Source organism: Spea bombifrons, chromosome 6 (genome assembly GCF_027358695.1).
Source record: "Spea bombifrons isolate aSpeBom1 chromosome 6, aSpeBom1.2.pri, whole genome shotgun sequence".
In the NCBI taxonomy this organism is placed as follows: Eukaryota; Metazoa; Chordata; class Amphibia; order Anura; family Pelobatidae; genus Spea; species Spea bombifrons.
The window spans coordinates 40,686,647-40,712,291 of NC_071092.1; the positions used below are offsets into that span (position 1 = coordinate 40,686,647).

At 38.7% G+C, this 25,645-nt stretch overlaps 1 protein-coding gene across 1 annotated transcript in view; it reads left to right on the forward strand.

Annotated features, from left to right (window-relative positions):
• The window catches only part of AGBL4 (AGBL carboxypeptidase 4), a 494,372-nt gene that overhangs the window by 256,879 nt on the left and 211,848 nt on the right, over nt 1-25,645 (forward strand). The window contains exon 5 of the mRNA XM_053470228.1: nt 4,536-4,752. Coding sequence (XP_053326203.1) covers nt 4,536-4,752 — 217 coding nt within the window. The remainder of the gene's footprint in view (nt 1-4,535; nt 4,753-25,645) is intronic.

The following is a 25,645-nucleotide window of genomic DNA, read 5'->3' on the forward strand; positions in this document are numbered from 1 at the left end:
GTCCTAACCCAATAGACGATGGGGAGATTTTCACCGGTTCGCTTTGCCTTCTTTTTTAAAAGAAGTGTTCTTTCTTGATAGATACTATATTGTTAAGCGCTATATAAATAAAAGATAATAAAAATAATAATTGAGATTAACTTGGAGGAGAGAAAGAAGAGACGTTAAAGTACATTTAACAACGTATAGGAAGGTCATTTATTTCAAAGGTGGAGAAATGTTAGAAGATGAGGTCATAATCTAAAACTAGAGGGTCAGAGGTTTAGATGTAATGTAAGGAAGTTTTTATTTAATTAGAGGGTAGCAGATAGGTGGAATGGCCTTACAGCAGAAATGGTAAAGGGCTAATACAGTAAGGGAATTTAAACATACATGGGATAAGCATAAAGCTATCCTGAATCCAAGATGAGACCAAGGACTGATGGGTGAGTGGGTCTTATCTGCCATCAAACTATATATGTTCCTAGTTAAATAAACACATTATTACACTGCTAAAAAAAAGTACAAGCAATAGGAAGTTAACTTTCTTAAGCAAACAGCCTTGAAAGCAAAAGTCCCATTTCTATTAATTTCCATCTGTTTACTAAGTTGCATCATGACAAAGAGATGCCAAGATCACTATTATGGACCGTATGGGGATCATTAAGTGTAAGCAGACAATTGCTAAGAGTGCTATATATGAACCTGCTTGCATGCATTGCTATACATTCCAAATCAGGTATTTTATAACCCATACATATTTTTTAGGCAAATGCATTTTATATTGACTGGGGCTCACTCGCTATATTCAGGGCTGGCAGCTGTAATCTTTCAGCTGGACTACAACTCCCGTAGACCACAGTCACACACAGGGGTGGACTGGTGGTCATGCATGGCGTAGCATGCAGCCATGCATATCTGCCAGGACCCGATCTGCCGCTGGAGAAGAGTATCGGTAAGTATACGGCCCTAGCGGCCCCCAGCCCTCCAGACATCTGCCTGGTGCAAAATGGGCAGTGTTGCGCTGGTCACACGGGTTGATGGTTGTTACAATCCAGCAGTAGCTGGCAGTACTTAGAGTGTTAGAACAGTTACATAATTTTGTCTGAGTTCTAGGCCATTAACCACAATTGATGTGCCAGGAATGTCACGGAAAAACATGCAGTTAATGACAATTGACGTGCCTGGCACTTCATGGGGATAAAAGGCCTTAGAAAGGGCACCGTGTTGTCACTGTCTGGAATAATCGCAAGTGGCAATATTAAAAATGAAAAAATAGTTAAAGGATAAATAAAAATGTAATAAAATTTAGAAATAGTACAAACCCCAGTGATATCACCATGAGGTCATAAGGGAAAACATCCAATTCCAAAAAAAAAAATAAAAAAAATACAAAATCTAATGTAAATATAAATTTCCAAATTTCCAAATTTCCAAATATAAATTTGCCCCTCCTCCTAAAAATATACATAAACAAAAACTTTCTTGCCTACAAAGTACAAAAATAAGAAAAAATAGCGGAGAATGTAAGGTGCATTTTACACCCTAATATATCAATACATTACTTCATTAGGTTATTCATTAGGTTTTCTAGATAAGTAAAAAGATTTTTCAAATAAAAGTCAAAAAAATGTTTTGGTTTTTTTCACAATATTTTTTTTATAATATATTTTATGATCAAAATAATTGTATCTAAAGAAAGCCCTTCTTGTCCTGAAAAAATGAAATATAGTTTGTGTTGGTTCAGTAAATGAGAAAGAAGGAAATGATATCTAAACACAAAATTTGGTCTGGTCACAAAGGGGTTAATGATTGTTTATGTACATGTTGGGATGTTTATTTCACTTGCTTTACATACCTGACCTGTTAAGAAATATCAACAATTATATCCGGCATTTATAAAAAAGGAAGTTAAGGGTGGCACGCAATATATTTCTGATTTCAGCTACTCCAACGATCCGGCCAGCTTTTGTTATTTTATCCAAGTAAATGAGATTTCCCTGCCATCGGAGTCTTTAAGAGAGGTGTTATCATATTAAAGAGCATGGAATGGTTCAGAGGCGCACAAAGAATGTGAACATCATTGCCAGATGGCTCGGGAAACAAGGTTGGACGTATTAGCCAGCGGCGGTGGAAGAGCCAGTGTCACAGCTAATAATAAAACAGATGTTTAACTTCTGTAATGAAGGTAGAATAAATTGAAGATAAAGGTCCTTGGGTTCCCGAATCGAATATTCATACTGTCTGGAAGACAAGGAAATTGGAAAATGCAAAATGTTACTAGAAACAATATAATACAAAAGAAAAGCAAATTGTAACTCTGTGAAATTAAATAACCAGTCTTTTGTAAATGTTTCTCTCGTTCTTTCTTTGGTTCCTTACCTACCGTAACACCGTAAATAGTAACACTAAGTCTAATTCAGGCTATCTATACGATGTGTTAAAGGGGCAGTTTAATGTTCCTGGCAGGCTTACCAAAGAAGGCATGTTCAGTGCTTTTTCTATAGGGTTAAAATAAATGTAACATAAAACTACCTCTCTTTCTCTGTGCCTTATGTTTGTCACCCCATTCCCTTAAGATTGTAAGCTTGCGAGCCGGGCTCTCTCCACCTAATGTATCGGTTTGTCAATTCCCGTCTTGTCAGACCCCTTTTAATATATGTATTGTATTAAGTGCTGCGTACATTGTTGGTGCTATATAAATAAAAGATAATAATAATAATAATAATAAAATGATCTGGCGATCTTCACCACTGATTGGCTTGCATGAAGCAGCCAATCAGTGGCAGGAAAGCACTCCCATTGAAATCTTGTTCAACTCTCCCTGCAATGTTCACCAAGCCAGAAGCTGAGATGGTAAGAAAAACACATGTCAGGAGATGTGTTCGCCAAAACATATTTTCTGCATGGACTTGCCCCGTGTGAGAAATTCCTGCTGAATTTCAGAAACTGTCACATGATCTTGGGTTGCCACTCAGGATTGTTTAAGATTAGGGTTCCCTGCTTGATCACTGGTGTCCCATGAACACCATGATGCATGGTAAGGTGCACACTAGAATCTGTAGCGGGTATAGGGCATTGATGTCCTTCAGTCTTTGCCAGGCTGTAAATACAAGGATTGACAGGAGTGAGATTTAAGTCCAGGAGGAACTGCAACTTGAGCAGAGCACCTTCGATGGCTCGACCGTCCACCTGGCTCTTATTGTTATTTCTTTTTCTTTGCTATAATGTCTCTTTATGACTCTTGGTGTTAACATCACTAAAACAAACCATGTTGTCAGCCAGGTGTAACCTGCTGAAATCCATCATTGGGCTTTATATAATAACATATTCTTAGATTTATAGTGCTAGAACCAGAAGATGAATGTATCACGGCAGTGAGAATTCCCCAGAGAATGCATTTCCCCATCTAAAACCTCTTTATTACATGCAAAAGAGAAATGGCAAAAACAGGTCTCCGGAGTCTTTTCTTTTAAACCAATATTTACATTCCCTGTAAGTGAAGGCTACAACCTACTTTTCTAAGTCATCTAGGAGAACTGCACAAAGTGCCGACTCAGCAAGGCTTCTTCTGATTAAACACATCAAGGAATCCAATCTAATAGCCTTCTTTTATTCAAAGAGTCTGCAGCTCCCTGCAACAGATTTTTCTGTTTATTAGAAAAATCTCACTTGCAGAAAGTAGCAGGTCTACATTGTGAATATTATGTAATATATATATATAGCAGGATTGTTAGCACTGTTATATCTCGGGGGAGTGAGAGGGTTAATGCATTTTACTTTATGTACGAAAACATTATAATAGGACAATTAAACTGATTATGTTGCAATGTCAAGACAATGTCTTGCTTTACAAAAAGTTTAAAATCGATTTGAAGAGGTTCTATCATTCATTACCTTTATTGTTCTATTTAATTCACTCACTAATTATGAATGAGAATACAAACTTGGTTTGAACCTTCTGCACGTCGCTTCTTCCCAACAAGAAAGGAAAAAGACACCAAATAATAGACGGTATTTTGCATAAGGGAACGTAACCTTAGGATGGACTCTGAATAGCTGTATTATATGAGAACAAATGTTGAGGTCCCATCCAAACTTTCAGATTAGGGAACAGATCTCACAGAAGATAATTCTCCGCTTTTTGATACATAGAAAAAAAATATTTGATTTAGTTTATTGATGAAACATTTGTACTACACCACTGCCCATGTGACTGTAAATCTAATAAATTGGAGAAACGGAATTAAATGTATTATTTAAAAAATTGGTAATTAATTAACAGTTTTAACAAAAATGTATGACTCAAATATAAAGTAATGAGTTATTTTGTTTGTAAAGAGTTGTGGCGGAGTTAATGTATAGATCCAATCTAGTCTTCAGTTATACCATTAGAAATTAGTAGGATGCCTTTCAATAATTGAAGAAGACTTAAGATCACAAGAACAGCATGGGCATTGGGTACATTAACCAACTTTTAAGCTACTCCAATAAATTATACTTGATATTCCCTACCTAAACCTCACTGCTAATTCTCGTTTGCTGTTAATTTACAGGCAAAGACTACCTGCAAAAAATGTCTATTACTATCGCTGTCCAGATCATCGCAAGAACTATGTCATGTCTTTTGCCTTCTGCTTTGACCGAGAGGAGGATACCTACCAGTTCGCTTACTGTTACCCATACACATACACGCGTCTTCAGCATTACCTAGACTCCCTGGACAGACAGGGCTTAGAATATGTCCAAAGAGAACTTCTTGCCCTGAGTGTGGTGAGTATGCACATTTCTGCTGATGTGACTTTCAATATCTTTTACTATTTATAATTGTGTACATTTTTGCTCAATATTACCTTAATTATTATTATTATTATAATTACAGTATTTAGGGTTATTTTTTCATTGCTAGAATTTCAGTGAAACATTTTAAACAGGACAGAGGAATTCAGCAGTGCCCCATATAATGTGTGACCCAATTGAGGTTGGCTGTCAGGATAGGCCAAGGTCACACCATAGAGATTATTGAATAGCCAAGTTTATAGGTTATAGTTTTTCCACAAAAAAAAAAGATCTCAGGACTACCAGTGGTATTCTCTGGTCTTGGCCAACTAGCCCTAGGGTGGCAGGTCCAGAGGGTCAGTAGACCATCTGCTCGGTAACAGGGAGTCAATCACACTCCCTGTAGTGCCACCGCTCAATGGGCCAGTTAAAATGCAGGTCACTGATCTCCCCAACTGTCTTATTAACACTACACGAGTTGGCACAGCCTCCGTAGTTTACACCTGTCCAGAGCCGCTTGTTCTATACATTTAATGTACCAGGGTATGACATCATATCTCGGTGCTCAGAAGGATAGCAGCATGGAGGCAGCTGGTAGTGCAGCTCTAGGTTAGGCTAAGGACAGCATCATATATTGATATGGCACGGAAGACTACTTAGGATTTAGTGAATAAGTCCATTCTTGACTTGCTACCACTAACGTGTATCATCCGAGATTTGCCGTGTTCAAAAGCTGATCCAACTGGTTGCTTTGTCTGGTGCTGTCTAGAACCTCCTGATTATAATAAGCTTGCTACACACAGCCCACACTCATTGTGCGCTACCTTTTGATACGATATCTGCAGTCGGATACATTGTTCATCACTTAGAATCCCAGCTAGCTATTTTTACAATAACACAGTCTGTAAAATCCCGAGTATTTAAAATGATAAAAGATAATTATATCACGCTATTCTCTGTGTCTGCGCTTCTGATAGTGTAGTGACAAGCGCTGTCAAAATGTTAAAATTACAGTCAAAGCAACCAGAACATGTGGTATTAGGAAGAATAAGAAGAATAAGAAAAGGCAGAGGGCTGAGTTTAACCCAGATTCGCCACCGAGGAACTTGCTATAAATTACTGAGCACTTCTATTTAACATTTGACAATTAATTGTATTCTTCTGTCCAGATGGGAAAAACACCAATGGTTTAGTTGAGACGATGAAAGGAATAAAAGAACATAATCAGGGTAATAGTTCACATAGGTACAGTGTATTGTGTGTTGCAAAAAGTTGGGGTTTCTGATTAAAACTGTTTCCGTGGTAGCCTGAAGTAAATGACTAGTGTCAGCTTTCTCTCTGCTAAGTATTTCAGGTCCAATCTCAATGTGTGTCTTGTGTAAGAAGCCAGTTGTACAATGTATCTCTATAAAACAGGGCTGTCCAACCTGCGGCCCTCCAGCTGCTGCAGGACTACATCTCCCAACCTCCTCAGTCAGCCCCTTAGCTGAAAGAGCATTATGGGAGATGTAGTCCTGCAGCAGCTGGAGGGCCGCAGGTTGGACGCCCCTGCTATAAAGGCTTAGAAGCAGTAGAGACTAAAACAGTGAGGGAATTTAGACGTGCATGGGATAGGCATGTGGTTCCAGATAGACAAGACCACGGACCGGTCTCTACATCCGGGAAACCGGGCATACTAGAAGGGCCATGTGGTTCTTATCTGCCATCAAATTCAATTTTCTACTGCCAATAACGCATGGTAAGACATACTGGTACAGAAAGAGAACAGGGCTCCGCTCAGGCCTGGACTCACCATCTGGCAACACCAGCTCGATCGGCCGATGGCTAATAGCACCCCATATTTACCTACGGTACAGTGTGCAACCGCCACCTAGATAACATGCGGACACATTTACGTCATTTGAACCTGCTGGCCTTAAAGTGCCGGGAGCAGTTAATCAGCCCCAGTCCAGCCCGGGTCCCACTCTTGAGAGCTCACAATCTATTGTAATAAAATAGGAAAACAAATCCCACCTTTCTGCGCTGCATCTTTCTGAATCTCCAGCCAGGTATAGAAAAAACTACACGTAAACCTAAAAAGTGCTTCCTTTCTATTAATAAACATTAGAAGGGTGTCCTAAATAAAAATGCAGTGCAATTGCCTGCGTATTTGTGAAATACACCGTTTATAACTTTGATTAGCAGTTATCTGTTCTACCTTTTGAAGAGGTTCCATTAAATTAATGCGGTTCCTTACTTGCTGTATCTATTCCCATAGGAAATCAACCTGCTGTACAAAGCATTTCATTTAGGTTCCCCGGCTTAACTTTGTGCCTTGTATTAACAGGCACCTTCTAAAACGCTGTGGGCTAAATGTGCATTGCTTTCTGTTTAATCAGCCAGCCTGTTGTAAGGTTATTTTGACCTTAGGTTGTCTACTTTAAAAGTTCTGTATGGTAAATTCAATACTGCTAATACATAAAAAAGATAGCAGTCTTACATATTTGTTGCATTCTGTTTACTATTTTGCAACAAAATATATCTTGACATTTTGTCTGCAGTTTTATTCCGCTAAATATAGAAGCAGGCAATCATTGGGATGTTCTGTACCTTCTAAGAACAGTTTACAATAAACCTTATATTTACATGATTGGGTGTTTATGGGCAATTGAATGTTTACTTATAGGAGATCATGTATAGTTAATCAAAATCATATACATTAAGTATTGGCAGGTCCATACTTGCCATCTGGCAAACCGTTCACCTGATAAAGCCAGGCACTTGCCTTCACTGCCGTTCCAGCGGCAGTTCGGGTCGTCCATTATGCTGTGAGAGTAGAACAACGTAGTGGTTGGCTTTAAGAATCCGCTGGCCTTAAAGTGCCAGAGACACTTCCCCAGTCTGGCCCTGGACATTGCTGTATTCGGTAGCCACGGACGGTGTGTAAGAGTTGAACATTTTACCCCACTGATGACCCTAATCATTAAAAGCGCCAACCCCATTGAGCAAGAAGGGCTGAGCTGGGTGAGATCTTCTTGTATTTTTCTCTTTGGTTTTGACTGTGTACGTAGGTTAAAAAAAAAAAGTTCATGGCGATATATAATTGAATTTCCTAAACACAAAGGGTTAGTCTTTACAAGAATGCTATATTACTCACTGGTTTCCAATTGGTAGCATTTCAGTTCAATGATCCATTTAAGGGCCATTATGACTCAGATTAGGCAGAGCAATGAAGTGTCGAGATAAAGCCTGATCTGAATATAAATTTCCCTTGAATGATGCAAACTGCTACAAATATATATACATCATAATTCATTCCCCGTTGAGTTGGCATCCAGGTCTAATGTTTTATTCCCTTTTGTGCTTGAGCTTTCAAGTTTACTTAAACAAAACTATCGAGAATGATATCCTATGAGCTGATGTACAATATTGCTATAAATGTAAATTGTTTCACATCCCGATGAACTTTCCAGGACCACCTGAAGCATTGTTATGATACACAGCACATATATTCCCAATTCCCCCATATATAACAAACATGAAGAGCATCAACACATTATGCAAATATAAAAATATGAAATGTACTTCAATTTTTAAAGCATCTTATAGTCTGAAGTATATTTAAGGGTTAAATCCTGGTGATACACTAAAGGTGACACAGAATGACCATATGGGAATACATAGCTATATATATATATATATATATATATATAATCTGTACTTTGATTTTTCAGCTATATGGAGTAATCTTTGTGAACTGTTCAGATGCTGAGTTAAAATTACTGGAAACCTCACTGGTTTGGATAATTAATAATTACAAAGCCTAGATTATTGGGGGCTCTTAATCAAACATTCAGATGGGGCCCCATATCTAAAAACAAATTTTCTACTGATGCTTAAGGATCAGCTTCTACCCCTGGGGCATGCATGCAGGTGCTTATACTATATGTATATGTATGTGTATGTATATATGTATGCATGGGAACATGTACACACACACACACATATATATATATATATATATGTAAAAATATAGAGTCACTTTCTTACAAACAGCAGCAGTAAGACTATATTGGGCATAGACTATATTGATTTTGGCAATTCTCATTCTAAACTGTAGCCCTGGATAATTGTACCATTAAGTGTGTCTTTATTTGGATAGCAGGCATCTGTGAGCTCATACTACTAAACACGAGGACGATCCTGAGTGCCTATGATAATCTCACCAGACACGCCGATTTACACGGAGTTCATTTGCCGCCTCTCCCACGCACAGATCCGATACAGACCACCGCAAATTTATTCATATTTCCATCTTCAGCTGCACACTCCACTGTGTTTAATCCGCGGCCCGAATTAAGTAGACTTCTCCATTCTTTATTGAAGGGAATTTATAGAGAAATGTTCTCTTTTTATTAGCAAATCCATGTGAAACATTACATGATATCAGATTTTAGTATTCAGCATAAAGCTGCTCTCAGGTCCATAGCAGACTGCTCAAGTAAGCATTTTTAATGCAGTATAAAGGTCACGGAACTGAAGTCTGCTTCCATTAATCCTCGGTGCCCTTAAAGTAGATAGGATTGTAGCAGGAGAAAAAAAAATGATTAAAAATGAAAGCCCTTGAAATTCATGAAAGGGAACAGTTTAAATGTTTTTGGTCTGAGTGTTTAATTTTAACTGCTGCGATATTGGCCGCTTTTCGTTATTATCCGCCGTATCAATGTGACTTTGAAGGGGACATCTTCTTAGCAGGTACACTTTGGGACTTCCAAGGACCTGTGTTGCATTTGCCGTTTAACTGCTACCCAATTCTGTTCTTTTAATCACATTGCTTCTGTTCTTAGCAAATACAATCACACATCTCATATTAAACATTATTCTCAGAGATTCCAATGAACCCTTCCCTGTGTTATTTGTAAGGGGAATAAAAGGTTATAGTCAAGGAGAGACAGCTGTTCCTGTATGTAAATCGTGTCATAGATTCAGGGAAATGACATCATAGCGACATGGCATCATGTCATAAAAAATCATTACTGACTCACGTTATGATCCCATGCATCGCAAGCATTATATTATTTAAGGTTATATTATTTTTATCCGGCATAATCACTTAGAAACTTGGATTCAGATCAGGATGATACACACACAGGAGGTCATTTATATTAACTGAGAAATCATTCTCGAAAATATTGCTTGTTAAACGTTGAAAGGAAGAAGGAAATTTACTGGTACAGCTCAGAATGTTTAACTTGTTAATATAATTCCCTGCATTAAATCCTGCAGGATCTTGTGACGTTTCAAGGTGCTCTTCTCCTTGTTCCTTACCTATAATGCCTTTCGGACTGATCATAGCACTACGTTAGTTGGGTTATATTTTGCCTATTTCTGTGTACTCTATGTTCTTTATTGTAAGTTCCGCAGTTGCTTGTCAGTTTGGGAAGACTGTGATCCAAAGCTATGTCAGCTAAAACACCTTCTCCCCTTAATTGTCCTTCCAGACGCATTGGGGGGGCTTTCTAGATGATGAGCCAGCCTTGGCTCAGCCTTGGCAAGCTGGGCTTTGCCTGGCCCAAAAGACACAACATTATGACTCTGCTATATAAACATTTAATCTTCATTTTCTCGTTTTGGGAACACTGGTGGGCCAGACTTGGCTGACTTTACACAGAGGTTAATTTAAGCCCGTGGCTATGCTACATTCTTAAGGAAGATCTATCTCGTATCTTACGCCATACACGGCACCATAATAAAGTGAAATCTAATTTATGTATTAACCGATTCACGTTCCTCGGTACCTCGGAAGCCAGGTGACTCGGCAGCTGTCGTATGGCAATTGCCGACTAAGTACAAATCAGTCTAAAGTGTGTCACCTTGAAGACGCGCTGCCTTTTTGCAGAGCTACTGGAACTGCCGGTAATTAGAGCTAATTAAGTGGTTTAGCCAATTACGTGAAAGGAGAGGTGAATGAAGGAGAAAATGAATGAAGAAGTGATGAATGTTGGCGAAAAGAAAACCCATATCGCATAGAATTTGCTCTGAAGCGTTTCCTCTGAAAGCATATGTATATTTTGATGTAAAACAGCACGTATTCTCTAAAACCAAAAGGACTTTCCTGTGATTAAAACACAAGTTTTTATGCCTTTTTTTGTTATTAATTTTTTAAATAAAAGACATGCTATTTAATTTTTTGCCTTTAAAAAAATGCAAGTGAGGGGAGAAATTAAGCCAATTTCAGATGTTTTTGGTCGTGTTATTTATGTTGATTAAACTATGGAGGAATTTTGAAGCAGAAATACACAGAAGGGTTAAAAGATCGACCTGTTCCCTTGCAGGGGTTGAAGCAGTACCTCTTCATGTTGAATGCGTTGGGTAGATTTCTTGAACTTCTAGCAGGTACCAGTGAACGCTTGCATTTCAGCAACGACTCCCATAATACTCAGCCGCCCACCCCTAGTCCCTGACAGCTTAGTGTTAGCAGAGCCGGCCTTAAGTGTTCTGGCGCCCTGTGCAGACTACTCCTCTGGCGCCCCCTTCTCACTACCTCCGCCCTCTGCCCCTTCTAACTATCTACTCCCTCTCCCTACTTCTCATTATCCTCACTTACCTTGTTGCCGGAGTCCTGCGGTGGGAGCTGGAGGCATCCGTCTTCCCACTCTGCCGGCAATTCATGTTGAGCGCCGGAATATGATGTCATGTCATGAAGGATGTTAAATAAAGTTTAAAAAAAAAAAAAACGATGTTTTAAATTAAGTCCCGGGCAGGCGCCCCTGCTGCCATGGCGCCCTGTGTGGCCGCACAGGTCGCACACCCCTAAGGCCGGCCCTGAGTGTTAGACATATTAAGACTTTTTCACACGCGACGAAGGTATTTATTCACTCTGTAATAAAACCGCTGGAATATTGATGCATCCCATCGATCAGCCCGGCTCGGCATCGGTCCCGGTGCATGCGCGTGAACACAAAGGCACTTTCTGCTATCAAAATGCTTTTCTGTCAAAGCAAAAATAATATATGTGCTATTGTATAAATAATCTTTACACTGTTTTTTTTTTTTTTTGGCTTCATACAGACGCTCTATCAGCAAGATGAAAGGAAAATTTGCTGCACTTGTACTATATTTCCCTTGGGGTAGTAAAATATGGTTTTGATTCCAAGGGCAATCTAGTAGAAACAGCACTCGGTATTGATGTTTGACACGGCGCCCATTCCTCCTGCCTTGTCCCGCGACTAAGCGCTCCTTAAGTGAAAAGTTACAAGTTTCTTGTTAAATTGAATTTCTCTCCGTTTTGTCTTACAATTTATTGTCCTGCTGCAATTTTTATAACTTGGTAAAAACTTGCTGCGGCATCATTTGTACAAGTGAAAGGCCATCTAATATCGAACAGGTTTCTTTCAAAGAAGCAACTGCCTGCTTCTGAAGACAGATGGCTCATGTCAATTCTTTGTTTCGTATCAACTCTCCCCCTGCCCCACTTGTTACCTCACAGAACCTGATTCAGATCAGAACGCAATAAATATGCAATAAATACGATAAACAACTCAAAATTACTTGGATTAGATTTTGTTCCTCTGCATATATTGTTACATAAGTATGATTTTTTCAGACCTGTTGCACATTTAGCACAGGGTGCATTTAATGAGATGTGTTCATGAAAGTCAGATGCTCCCCCCAACTTTACCAGCAACCTGTCCCACAGTGTCACCTTTGACCACAAGCAGCTTTTCAGTGCCATCCTTACACCCAAACACTCTGTCTGTGCCATCTTTGCCCCTAAACAGTTGGTGTGTGCCATTATTGTCCCAAATAGCTTGTTTGTGCCGCTGTTGTCCCCAAACAGCTAATCTGTGCCTTAATTACCCCCAAACATTTTGTCTGTGCCTTTTTTGCCCCTTGCAACATACACCATGGCAAACACATGTAAACACTTTCATGAATTTACACATGCTAACATACTTACACATACTCAATAACACACTCATACACACTCACACTTCATTCTAACACTCCCTCTTATATATACACATTCATGCTCACACACAAACACAACACATACACATCTGTGTTAACAGAAACACTTACACACCCTTGCTGACACACATTCCATCTCATACCACGTACACATACATGCTCATACACAAACACATACACATCTATGCTGGCACACAAACACTTACACATCCATGCTCTTTCACATACAGATTCATGTTAACACACATACATAGACATTCATGCTCAAATACACTTATACATAGGCATTCCTGCTCACCTACACTTACTTATACATAGATATTCAAGCTCATCTACACTTATACATACACATTCAAGGTCACATACACATTCATGCTCACATACATACCCCCTACATTTCAGTAGTATGTTTGCATGTGGTGCTTCATAATGATGTTATTTATAGGGAGCAGTGCAAATGAATTATCAAACCCCCCTCTCCATCTGTGCATTAGCTTGTAATATTGCTAACACAATGTAAACATCGCCTTATAGACTCTGCACTTACTGTAAGCACTGTTTATATGACATCCTTTAAATGGAGGTCCATGGAGCTCGGTGGGTCTAGCCTGGTCAGGCTTGCCACAAGAGGGAGGCAAATATTCAGCTGCTCGTGTGCAGCCTGATGGTCCTGTCAATCTGCCAGCTCAGCACAGCCATAAACTACATTAAAAGGCTCTGTGCATCTTTAAGACATGGCATGCTGGGATATGAAGGCTTGTATGAAGGCAGGTATCGCCTATTAAACCATTCAAGGAACGTCGACTGCGGAGGGTGCGGCTGGAGGGGCTGCCCTGGGTCGGCCTAGAGCAGCGCCCTAGGTCAATAGATTGCTGATTGTAGTTGAAATTGTAGTTTAGCCGGAAGACATGATGATATCCGGCTAGGTTTGCTTCTTACTAGAATTATTTTTATATGGAATATCAGGCTTTTGAAACTCTGTAGTTTTCTTTATATATTGCGGAGAACTCCACAATTGATTAGTAAGTTTATTGACGGTTTTTACGGACAATGAAGGGATTGAGCGAGACGTTGATGGTACAATTTGTTTTCCAGAACCCAGACATTACATTTTTATTTTACTGCTTCAATTATTTAACCAACTCTCGGTTTCAACTTTCGTGTTCAATATGTTGAGTAATGTTACTAAGAAAACTGCCAGTTTCATTACATAAAACAGACAGAAGGCCGGTCAGGGCCTTTCCACACTTCGCCTGAGTGAAAGTAAATATATATCTCTGTCTGGCGCTTTCTGCAAGATACATGCGGCTGGTGACATTCATTTGTTTATACGAGTGAAACATATGGCAGATATTAAACAGTCGCTGGAGTTTTTAGTCGAGGAGTATGTGGTGTCTCACTGTAAAAAACAAACAAAAAAAGATAACAGAACCTACACATGGTTGTAGGGTCCATAACCTACAGCAAGCGTCATCCTTCACACATTCACGATACTTTACAGAACCCTTCAGTTGTAATGCAATAAGGTATTTTTTTATTACACAAATTAAATAAATTTTAAAAACGTCAGATATATGCTGATACAGTGATGCAAAATTATATGAAAGTATTAATCTAATTATCCGCAATGTTTTAGAAAATGACTCCTTATGGCTTTCTAATAGACAGAAGTTACCCAGTATTCCTTTTTTCTAAAATATTGAATAAAAGTAAGTTAAAGATGGTTATGTTTCAAGCGTATCATCCGTTCATTTGACACACAAATGTTTTATTCATTTGTTTTTAGTCAGTTTGGGCGCCATAGATACATGGCAAAGCCAATGGGTTTTGATAAATAGTGCCACAGGAACTCAGTAGAGGTGGTCAACCTTCTTCATGAGCCATCATCTGCTAGGTGGGTCAGGGCTTTGAGCTGGTTATCGTTTGGACTTTGGCTCTGTCTATCAATTCTCTCTCTTCTACTGAGCTGGACCAAGCCATGGATTCTACTTGCTTTTGTACTGACCTTTTTGGATACAGTGGTCAAATGTATATTGTGTTCCTTTTGACTTGTGAGGTTAAGGTTAAAAAAGATTAAAAATATTGAATACTATGTGACATTTACTGCCATCCATGTCTGGATAATTTTGAACAACACCATAGTCAACTCTAAATAGTTAACAATGCATTACGCGTAGAGTATCTCTCCAGGAGGTTCATTTCTGACCAGGGGCTATTAGATCTACAGATGTGGTATCTCCTGCTTACCTTCCTAATATAATGCATTAAGAAAAGCAAATGGTTGTAACATTTGATATCATAACTATATTACTGAGTCAACACAATATATCAAATCAACCAATGTAATTTTATTGAGCAGATGCAGATCTTTTAATGGCTTTTTGGCACTTAATGGGCATTTCATTGCATAATCCATGCTAAGGTTTCAGCAAAGGTTTTTGGATAACAAAGTTAGCCGTCTTTTAAAAGCATCTGGTTATCTTGTTAGACCTTTAATGCAAAGCACTTAGAGTCGTATTTAAAGGGATCTCAGGTGAAGTCACATATCTATCTGGATTATATATATATATTTCTTCAAATTATGGATCTGGCCCTTCAGATAATAATCAGAATTTGATACCAAAATAACAGAGAAACAAAATAAGTTTAACCTTAATACATTTACTTTCAGGACGCAAAACAGAATTCAGAGCTTTGCTTTAGAAACGGTACATTTTCACCCAAATATACTATATTTCTCCACTCTCACATACTATTCTACAGCTATTCTAGTTATTTAATGCATGTGGAATAATTTTTGTCATGGTAGGGAAGATGAGGAAGTATGGACTCTTTGTATCTGCTGGATCAGGTTCAGCTATGATAGTAGCAGTAGCATATTTTGCTGAGAATGACAGATCCTGGTGAGCACATTACTAGGGGCTGATCACCCTGCTGAGCAATTCGACTCCCTAGTAGGCATCTGCTTTCAATAAGCTGGTTGAGGAGATCAAAGATCTCCCTTGAAAACTGGCCCATTTATACCATTGAGATCTAAGCACACCTGGGTAGCATGTTTTCTACAGCAGGACAGAGACCTGGGATATGGCATCATGTCCCAGTGATTTGAGTGAAGAAGAAGCTCGGAAGAGGGAGGAAGGACAGTCTAAGAATGGTAGGACTCGGGGAACCGATACTGGCCAAGAACAGCAGTTACTTCAAATACACAGCTGGCTAATAGAGGCAAACCCTCATCAGTCTTAAGATCAAATGGAAGAGTAGGGCAACAATAGTCTCCCCATGGACAAAGTATAAAATGTCTATGGTAATTGTTTCTGATTTCTGGACACTATAAATTACCACTTATTATTGTTGAATAGGAAGCCTCAATACCAAAAAGGTAGACAGAACCCACCACACTAACAAGTACAATGCATCCAATCATACGCACGTCCAAATACAATAATAGATACTGGCTATCAACCTTCCATCACCTCCTGCTCTTTTTACACTGATATTATAGGGCACCGAACTGTCACAGCCACCATCTCCTCTCCCACTCACACATATTTTGGAAAACATAGAAATATTAAAAATCACAAGCACTTTAGAATTTTGGCAGCTGTCTAGTTCATCCCCAGTAGTATCCTCCATTACATTCTCCTTCTTAAGAGTTAATTGTTCCGGCTCCTCTAACAATTAAGAGGTTAAAAAAAAAAAAAAATAGTGAATTCTTGTATTTGGAAGCGGAGGTGCACATGACCGTTCTAATGCAAGGTTTCCTGGATAATTTTATTTCAGATGAGCTAGCGAAATAGAGAAAATTAAACCACTACATTGGTTTGTTCGTAAGAATTCAATTTCCGAAAATGTCCCCCATAAGGCTCCAAATGACTTTTACTATGGATTCTGATTTTAAAGAATAATCGCTCCTTTTGTGATAATGTGAGCTATCATGCAGATACTTTATTATAGAGCAACAGACTGTTGGAAAGTGGTTTTAGAAAGACATTCATTAGTGTAATGGAGGGGAGCCAAAATGTTTTCTTCTTCTTGTAAAAAAAAGAACAAATGGTGAACGTGCAATTTAAATTCTAAATATTTTGGGCCAGGAACTGCCGACTCAGTAAGCCAGGTTGCAAATCGTTCTGCAAAAATTAGAAAGACGCCGTGTCCAAAAGATCCATGCATTTCCAATGTATTCTTTTTTTACTTCCAGTTCAGTAGAAGATCATTTAGAATTTGATGCCTAAGTTGTTGCCATAGTATTATGATATTTAGCTCGAGAATTTGCATTAGCGTAATTAAATAAAGCCAAGTTCCCTTTTCATAAAGCCGACTCGCTAAAATAGAAGTACTTGGCTGCGTTTCGGAATATTTTCATTGGTATATGCTGTCATCTTTTATTGTCTAACTCAATGACCTCAAAGCGTAAGTCTCCTTTTTTTATTATTATAATCACATAAACATTTATTCAATGGTTTTGTCATAACCTAGAGGAGGCGAAGCTATAAAGTAAGGTGTAAACAAAACAAATAAACACAAAATATTTCTGCTATTATAAATATTTATGCATTCATTCAGAAAGTATTAGGTTTAATTAACTGAACAAAAATGTGGCCTTCTTTTTTTTTATGCCACATTACTTATCATACATTTTACAAGGTACAATGGTAAGGAAAAACATTTTTTAAACATATAGACATCTCTATGATGCTACTCACTCAAAAATAGTGTGAGTACCTTTAGATCACTGGAAATCTCTAAAGTGCGAGTGCTTGTTGGCAAAATATGTTTGCAGCAGCAACCTAGCAAGAGTTGAACGAAAGTCCAAAGTGCATAAATAAAACATACATGGGTTTTTTATGTTTTAAAATTAGCAAATTCAGTCTAGGGGGATATATGCATATTTTAACCATCTTCCTCTCTTAAATATATATTTTAACCCCTTAATGACAAAGCCCGTATATGTACGGTCTCAAGATGCATTGTTTTCAATGGGTTTAGGGACCGCCCATTGTCCTTAAGGGGTTAAAAACCTTAAGGGAGGTATGGACACACAGCTATGCGTCCTCCTCACCCCCTCATTCTATTCCCAGTGGTATGAGTTAAAATGTAAGTAATGCCTCTTGGGGCATCTTTGACCACCTTCCCATTGGGATAAAGGGGATTACACCAAATAAAATCCCCTTTGGAGTGGCATAGACTGCATTCTGTGTCCCTCACCCTTCCTTCATCCCTGTCATGTCAGATGCAGGGAATTTAGTTAAAAAAGGAATACCGAATGGGGTATGTGCCCCTCCAAACAACTTGCAGATTCACTAATGGGTTGTTTGCGAGGGCATGCGACTTTTTCAATGTGAACTTCCATGTCCTTGTCTGTATCTCACAAAATAACCCACCCCTCATATATTATAAAAAGGAAATAAAAAAGAAAAGGTTGACATACCTAAATACGCAACCTCTTAGTAAATAGACCCAATAAATGTGTGACCAGGGTCTTCATTTAATGACCCTTCTAAAATCTAGCAAAAAATAAAGCTTGATCGTTAAAATAATTTTCATTGGTAAAAAAATTTAACTCCCGGGGCACAAATAAAAAAACAACAAAAAAAGTAATAATATGTAAGCTCCAAAGCTCAGCAGCCATCAGAGGATGTTATGTGCTACACAGGTTATGGTAATAAATGATGTTGTTGTTGATAAAGGGGCAGTAAGACCTGTCTTTTTATGCCGCACCCAAACTCAAGGCTCCTTTTTCTTGGCTCCTTTTCGTTTTGGTGAACTATTTAAAAATGCTTGTGGTTACCAAACAATCAGATTGCAAGCAGTTGTGTAACATATATAAATATATATATATATATATATATATATATATATATATATATATATATATACCACAACACTTAGCAGCATGATGCACCCAATGTCAATAGGTTTATCTAAAGATGTGCATATTACTACCCTGGATTCCTGGAAGGTGCCTATCATTGTTACAATTTATTCATAAGACAAAATGTAAAACAAAACATAAAATAGTTATTTGAAAAAATACTTTGTAACCACTGCCGAAAACTTTGGAGAACATTAGGTGCTTCCATTGTACTTTACCCTTTACCCCATATATCTCCTCGTCCACTACAGATTTCAAGTGGTCAGAACTAATGCAAATTCTCCATTTATTGGCCTGGGCTAATTGACCAGCATTAGGCCTTCTTCTTTATTCTGATTATAGAACCCTGAGCGGAAATCACAAGACTGAATGCCACCACATAGTTATGCTGCCATTATCTATCTGTAGCATTAGTGGCAATTGACCTTAGCATATGATAATGACTTTTTTTTGTAAGGTTGTGCTCTTTCGTCAAAGGAAAGCAGAACAAAGTACGAGTCTCTAATGATGAATCCAGATAGGTTATCCTCATTAAAACAATCGCTGTAACAGTGATTGAGATGCACACACTTCATCTTCAAGAACTCTTCAAGCTGTATCTCTGCTTGATAAAGACTTTACTCCGCTCTAAAGCCGTTTGCCGCTCGGTCTCCATTGAAGTTTCTCGCCGCCGATTTTCAGCTGGTTATAAACGAGTCACATACAGAAAATGAACATTGTATGCTGATACAAAGCAAATAATAAGAGCGGAATAACAATCTGCATTGGCGGTAGTGGGATTGATATCATTTTGCTGTATACACAAGGTTTTTCTATGCTTCGGGAAATAGCTTTTGTTTTCCCAGCAACATTCAGAGTAGCGACTTGTTACACTGCGGGGAAGTAAATGCTCAGAAAAAGTGACTCGGCTTTCAGTATCGATGATCAAAACCAGAGTTGACAATTAACGTTATTTTTTTTTGTAAATGTATTCTAATGACATCGTGTATATTATTGTGCAATACAGAAGGGAGAGATGATCTCAGTGCTTTTTGTATTGTTCAGATCTTGCAGCTAGAGATGGGTGTCTGACAATAGCAAATAGGACAAAATGGGCTATTTTTGTGTAAAGACTATACTGCTGTGCCACATTTTAATAACTGACGCCATGCAACTAAAAAGGGAAAGAACTACCTATCTTTCCTTTAGCAAATAATTTCCGTAGACTTTGCATGTTATTATTAAATACACTATAATGTCATTGATGTATCTAAGAAGGCCTGTGTCCTGTTGTGAAGAGCACCTTAGCATGATGTCATATACCAGTCCTTCATGTCAGATGATTCCTCAGTGTAATGGGCCAGTTACAAGGGACATCTTCCCAACCATTGAGTTGTTGCCCTCTAGTAAGCTGATCAACCAATAACTCAAACAGCCCCTTATAAGACAGGATAAGGACTACTCTCGACCCGACGGGCCACCTTACGCCTAGACAGGCACAGTGTATCCATTAGACGTGCAAATGTCCAAAAATGATTTGGACAAATTATTCCGTTGTTTTGGCCCATTCCTTTTTGGGCAACAATTTTTTTTTCCTGCCCATTCAGTTCAGCCAAACATTTGTTGCCAGTGCCCCCATTCACACTCTCACTCTCTCACACTCTCATTCACTCTCACTCCCTCTAAATGTTTTCCTACCTTCTTTGTTGACCACTTCTGCCAACCACTTCTTCTTCCGCATCTTCTCTCTTCTTCAATCTGCTATCTTTAATCGTCCTCTGCATCTCCGCAGACATAACCCATAACTTCCTCCAAAATGGTGGCGGGTGTGTTGACATCCACTCGCCGGTTGGCGGATCGGGGAGAGGATGTCACCACAAGTGCCGCCATTTTGCCAGACGTTCCCACCCGGTAATGTCCTTATAATAATATAGTTGATAATGATCTCTTTATATAAAAACGAGTGTGTTGAGACCCCCCTGGCTTTCATCTACCTTTGGATTCAAAATGTAAGCGTGTAGCCAAAGCACTGCAGATTCCTAAAGTCACACAAGCGTTAATTTCAAGTTACTGCCTATCCATGCAGCCAAGCATCCAATAACATAAATATAGCCTTTTATTAAACGGTGTTGGAGTCAGTTGCCTCCACGAATTGGCTTGTCCACCCCTGGGAGCTCTGTGTTCCAGCTGATGGCATTTTCTCTGTTTCTATCAAGCAGTGGGATCTTTCCCGGTATTGCTGCAGCTTTCTGCTGCACAGATGGTGTAGATAGCAGTGCAAATTAGCCCAGGGACTGATACCAGTCAAGTGATGTGAGGTTAGTCAGCTGCAGACAGGTGCACAGACTTAAAAGTAAAAAAATATAAGAAAGATAAGAACAATTACGGCAATTACATTCTAATAGGATAATCTGCCAGGGGTTAACCCCTTCCTTACCTGGGGATGTATAATTATGTAACAATGTACATGATGTGATTAACCCTTATTATGCTATGCATTTTGGTATATTTTGGAGATTTCCATGTTTGAGTTATAGTTTAGAAATCACCTTCTTAGCAATAAAGTAAAGTCCCTAGAATTTACAAAATTCTCCCCAAACATACAGCTTTTGATGAGCGAGATAGATTGCTGGTGTCTATGGAGTTTATATGTTGTATAACATAACATTGGTGTTTTTTGTAGGGTGGTCAGAATAACAGCTGTTACTTAAGTCACAAAATGTCTAGCGATTGCCATAGCACGTTGGCTGCAAAATTCACACAACATTGCGGAACTCTGCTTTTAGCATACCGGGAAACACGCCATATCTGAAATGGAGTTATATGATTTATACGGCTCTCCCGACGCAACACAGCAGTTTATATGCTTAATAGAAACATAGTGACGTGTGTGCCTATGCAGATCAATTCTGATTAGCTTCTATTAGGCACCGGCTCGGCCAGGCTCAAGGTGAAGCAAAAGGTGAAAGTTGGTAGCGTATTATCCGTAGAAAAGCCGGAGACAGGTAGAGTTAAGGTGATACCTTTATTGGCTAACTAAAGCTGGCACTCTAAATCTACTCAGTCAATAAATGTGTCAACCTGACTCTAATACTCAGTATTAGAGGTTACCGGTTACCGCTGTTCTCTATGCCCCCAGTAGCTGTCCATGGTGCTGAACACACATACTCGTGTATCTATGAGTCTAATGCCACAATAGCTTTGTGTCTGTCTCAGGGCTGTCCAACCTGTGGCCCTCCAGCTGTTGCAGGACTGCATCTCCCATACTCCTCTATCAGCCCCTTAGCTGAAAGAGCATTGTGGGAGATGTAGTCCTGCAGCAGCTGGAGGGCCGCAGGTTGGACACCCCTGGTCTATCCCATGTATATTTAAATTATCTCGCTATAGTAATCTCCACTCTGCTTTTGATTACTCTGGAATATATGGACAGGGACTGGTATTACAATAATTCTCTCCTTTTCCACCCAAAGCTCCTTTTAGGATTGAAAGCAGAATTTTTATATTTACTTCCAAAGTAGAGCCCCCAATTCCCCCCCCCCACCACCATTTAGTTACTGAAGATTCTGTAAGGATGAGTACTTTTTGGTAGCAGAAATTTCCTGGGTTCACATGCATGCGTAAAGCGCGAGAAAACAAAATAATGGAATTTGTGTCTTTTAACCAGTAAAAAAACCCCCTACGTTCCATTGTCAACATTGATATAGCCTCTGCAAGCTGTTATTAAGGTCTGAGTGGACACGCTGGTCTTTAATATATAAGTGCTCTTTGATGATAGAGACCACAATTCAAAGCACTTCCTCCTTAATTCAAAAAAATGGATGTTATTTAATCCTCTTGGCAAGACAGGGCATTTAATTAGCCCTGCGTTAATTGGTGGCGAGTAGAAATCTCTCCTTTTATAATAAGCTTTTCATTTATTATTTTTTTCCCTTCCATTATTATTATTATTTAAGCCAAAGCTATTTAAAAAAAAAAAATACAACTCTACAGCAGAGAAAGGGAAACAAGGCCATATGCCTTCCCTCTGGGTATCCCTTGGCATCTAGACACTGGCAAAGCCCGTTCCTTGGTGTAGGAGCCAGGGGAAGATACTTAATGGCTTTCAGACTCCGATATGAGTTCTGCGGCCATGTGGGTCCCTCTCCGGTTGTTGTAGGATATGAGTTTGAATTACTGCTCAGTCTGGCTTGCCAGTTTTCTCCGAGACTCCAGCCGGCCAGCCTGCCATGCAGGATTTATAATGCTTTTAGCTGGGTATCAGTGGAGTCGGCAGCATTTTGCGATAGGGCTTACATGCCAGAGATTCTTATCAATGAAAAATAAAAAATACCCTTATGATCGTTCCTTCTCGTATCTATTGCTTGAACCTTCGCAGCTGTTGGATAACATTAACGCAGAAATATAGAGCTATTCTTGTATTTTCTGTGCTAGCGTTTAAAAGGTAAGATGGCAACACAGGGGATGCATTTAATCTTACTGTCCTTGATATAATTATACTCTGAAAACACGCATGCATAATATTTTATTTGATCTGCAAAGAAAAAAAAAAGCCTACTAAGAAAATTGTTGAAAGCTATAAGTGTGTAAGCATATGATCGTATTACTTCACAACCATAAAGTATCAAATGTAGAGTTTATACCGAGTTCGTTGGATATGACATGTTTTGGGGTAAAACAAACTGTAAAAGTAAATGTTTGGAGAATGTTGTAAGCGACAGTCTAGTTTGAGCTTCTAGCCATTTTTATTAATTTCTTACCTCTATTTGCAAACGATCCCTAAATCTGGAAATAAAACCCATGTAAAAATCTAGCAGATCAAGTAAAAAAAAAGAAATAAAAAAAAAGTAAACCTAAAACAATTAGAACCCATATTTAAGATAAAAAAGGAGTGCAATATATCTGTGCATAGATTAGGAGTACTTATTAGTAATGCTCTGCATTTCTTTTGATACAAGGTTTCAAACAATGATATATATATATATATATATATATATATATATATTATAAATATAATAAAAATAATACATTTCCAAACAACTCATTATATATTAATGATAAAATCTTGAACCTGATTAAGGTCTCTTGTTTATCAGCCACACATCAATTCGGGTGACATCAGCTCCGTTGCTAACTAGATCAAATGAATGCAATTAGTGCATCATTTACCTGCAATTGTTTTGTAACAAACCGTTAATGAGCTGAGTAGGTTTGCTCTACACCATTGTAAGAAAAATAATTTGTCTCATCATCAGCACTTAAGCCTTCACATTAAAACAGCCCAAACAAAAATCAGACAAATTAGACCTATGACACAGATCTGTGAAGACCAGGTGACAACAAGAAGAAGAAGTCTGCAACAAGTCAAAACACATTTACTGCCTCATTACAAAGGCTGTCGTAAAAGCAGGTGTTAGAGAAAATGGACGCAGGGCAATCAGATAACGAGATGTACCTAACCTTCAATATAACCACTAGACTTAAACCGAACAAACCAGTGGGGGAATACATAACCCATTGAGTGCGAGAAACCTGGGAAAGCTGTTCCATGAAGCACTAATGTGTGAGATGTAGGTCTGACCCTGGAAGCCCAGGCTTCTCTCCAGTGACAAATTAAAAGGTTGATAGAGGTCTATAGATCTTCTGCACAGGAGACTAGAAGGAGTCCAACCATGACTACAGATCCTAAGGTCTTGGCAGTTACTCTACTGGATAATTATTTTAAAAAATTAAAAGTATAATAATATAAGATAAGAATAAGAGGAGACCCTCTACCAGAAATTCCATGATAGATCATCTCTGTTCAGCATATTCCTACTCCTTGAACATTGCCAATACAACCCCCACGTAACATTTCTGTGGAAACCTATACCTCTTCCCCCCCACCATTGTTACCTCTCTTAAAAGAATGCCCTATCTGGGATATAAGGTGCGGTTGGACCACAAACTGTAAGTCCTGTTGGATTGTCTCTATTGAGTTAAGGTAGTACACTTGCATAATAGAAAACAAATCGCATGGGGTACTTTAAGTTTAATGTAACACAAACATTTATTTCTCTTTAACCTAACAGCATTTGCTTTGTGCAAACAAACAAAGCAAGAGGTTTCTTGTGTCACTGACAGTCAACGACTGGAGCTCAAAGCTGTAGGTTAGAGAAAGGAGGTAATTTGGCTTTTCTTGCTAATTGTGAGTCTCTCTCTTTTTTTTTTTGGAGAAGGTCAACATCAGTCATGCTTAAACAGGGCCAATTACCAGCTGGGACGGCATCCTATTTATAGAGGACTTAACAAACCAGCATCTGTATTTTTTTGTTAGGCTTCTGAATTCTATGGCAACAAATGGTTACCAGTTGAGAAATTGACAAAACAAAGCCCCCATGACACAACCAGTGGCGTATGCTGGCCTAGGCCAGGGGGGCGGCAGTCTCACTGCGGCAAAACCTTGGCTAGTGATTGGGGGGCTTTGATCTGCCAAACTGTCCCATTCACACTATGGTATTTATTTATATTCTTGAAATGAAATGAGGCATAGGAAATGTAACTGATATTTATTGGGTAAATGTGCCAATCTTTGTATATGTTGTATATTAAAGGTGGCGTTCCATTAAGACAAAACATTAAATTGAGCTGTCCACTGCATGCACCTCCTTGGACCATTCTTTATTCATTCCTCTTAAGGATTTAGACATGAAAGAAACAAGGTGTTGTTTAAAAATCCTTTTATGTTTATATGAAAAAGGCCTTATCTGGGCCCGCTTTTATGTCAAATGACAAATATTCCCTGAAATAAAATACAAAATTACAAATTGCTTGATTAAATAATTTGAAGTAATTTGGCATTCAGCAGCACTGAAAGTGATATTAATAATGCTGGAGCGGCCCCAGAATAATGCTGAAACGGTAATAGATTTACCTGGATAGAATGCTCCTGATCTAACCAGACGACTATTGACCACCAAGCCTCTGGAACCATCTTTGATTTCTGAGCAAAAGGTAGCTGAATTGGGGGACTCTGAATTGGGGACTCTTTATAGAGATATAAGCATGCCTGGGTGATAATTTATAATCTTGGTTCAACATAGCCCTTTC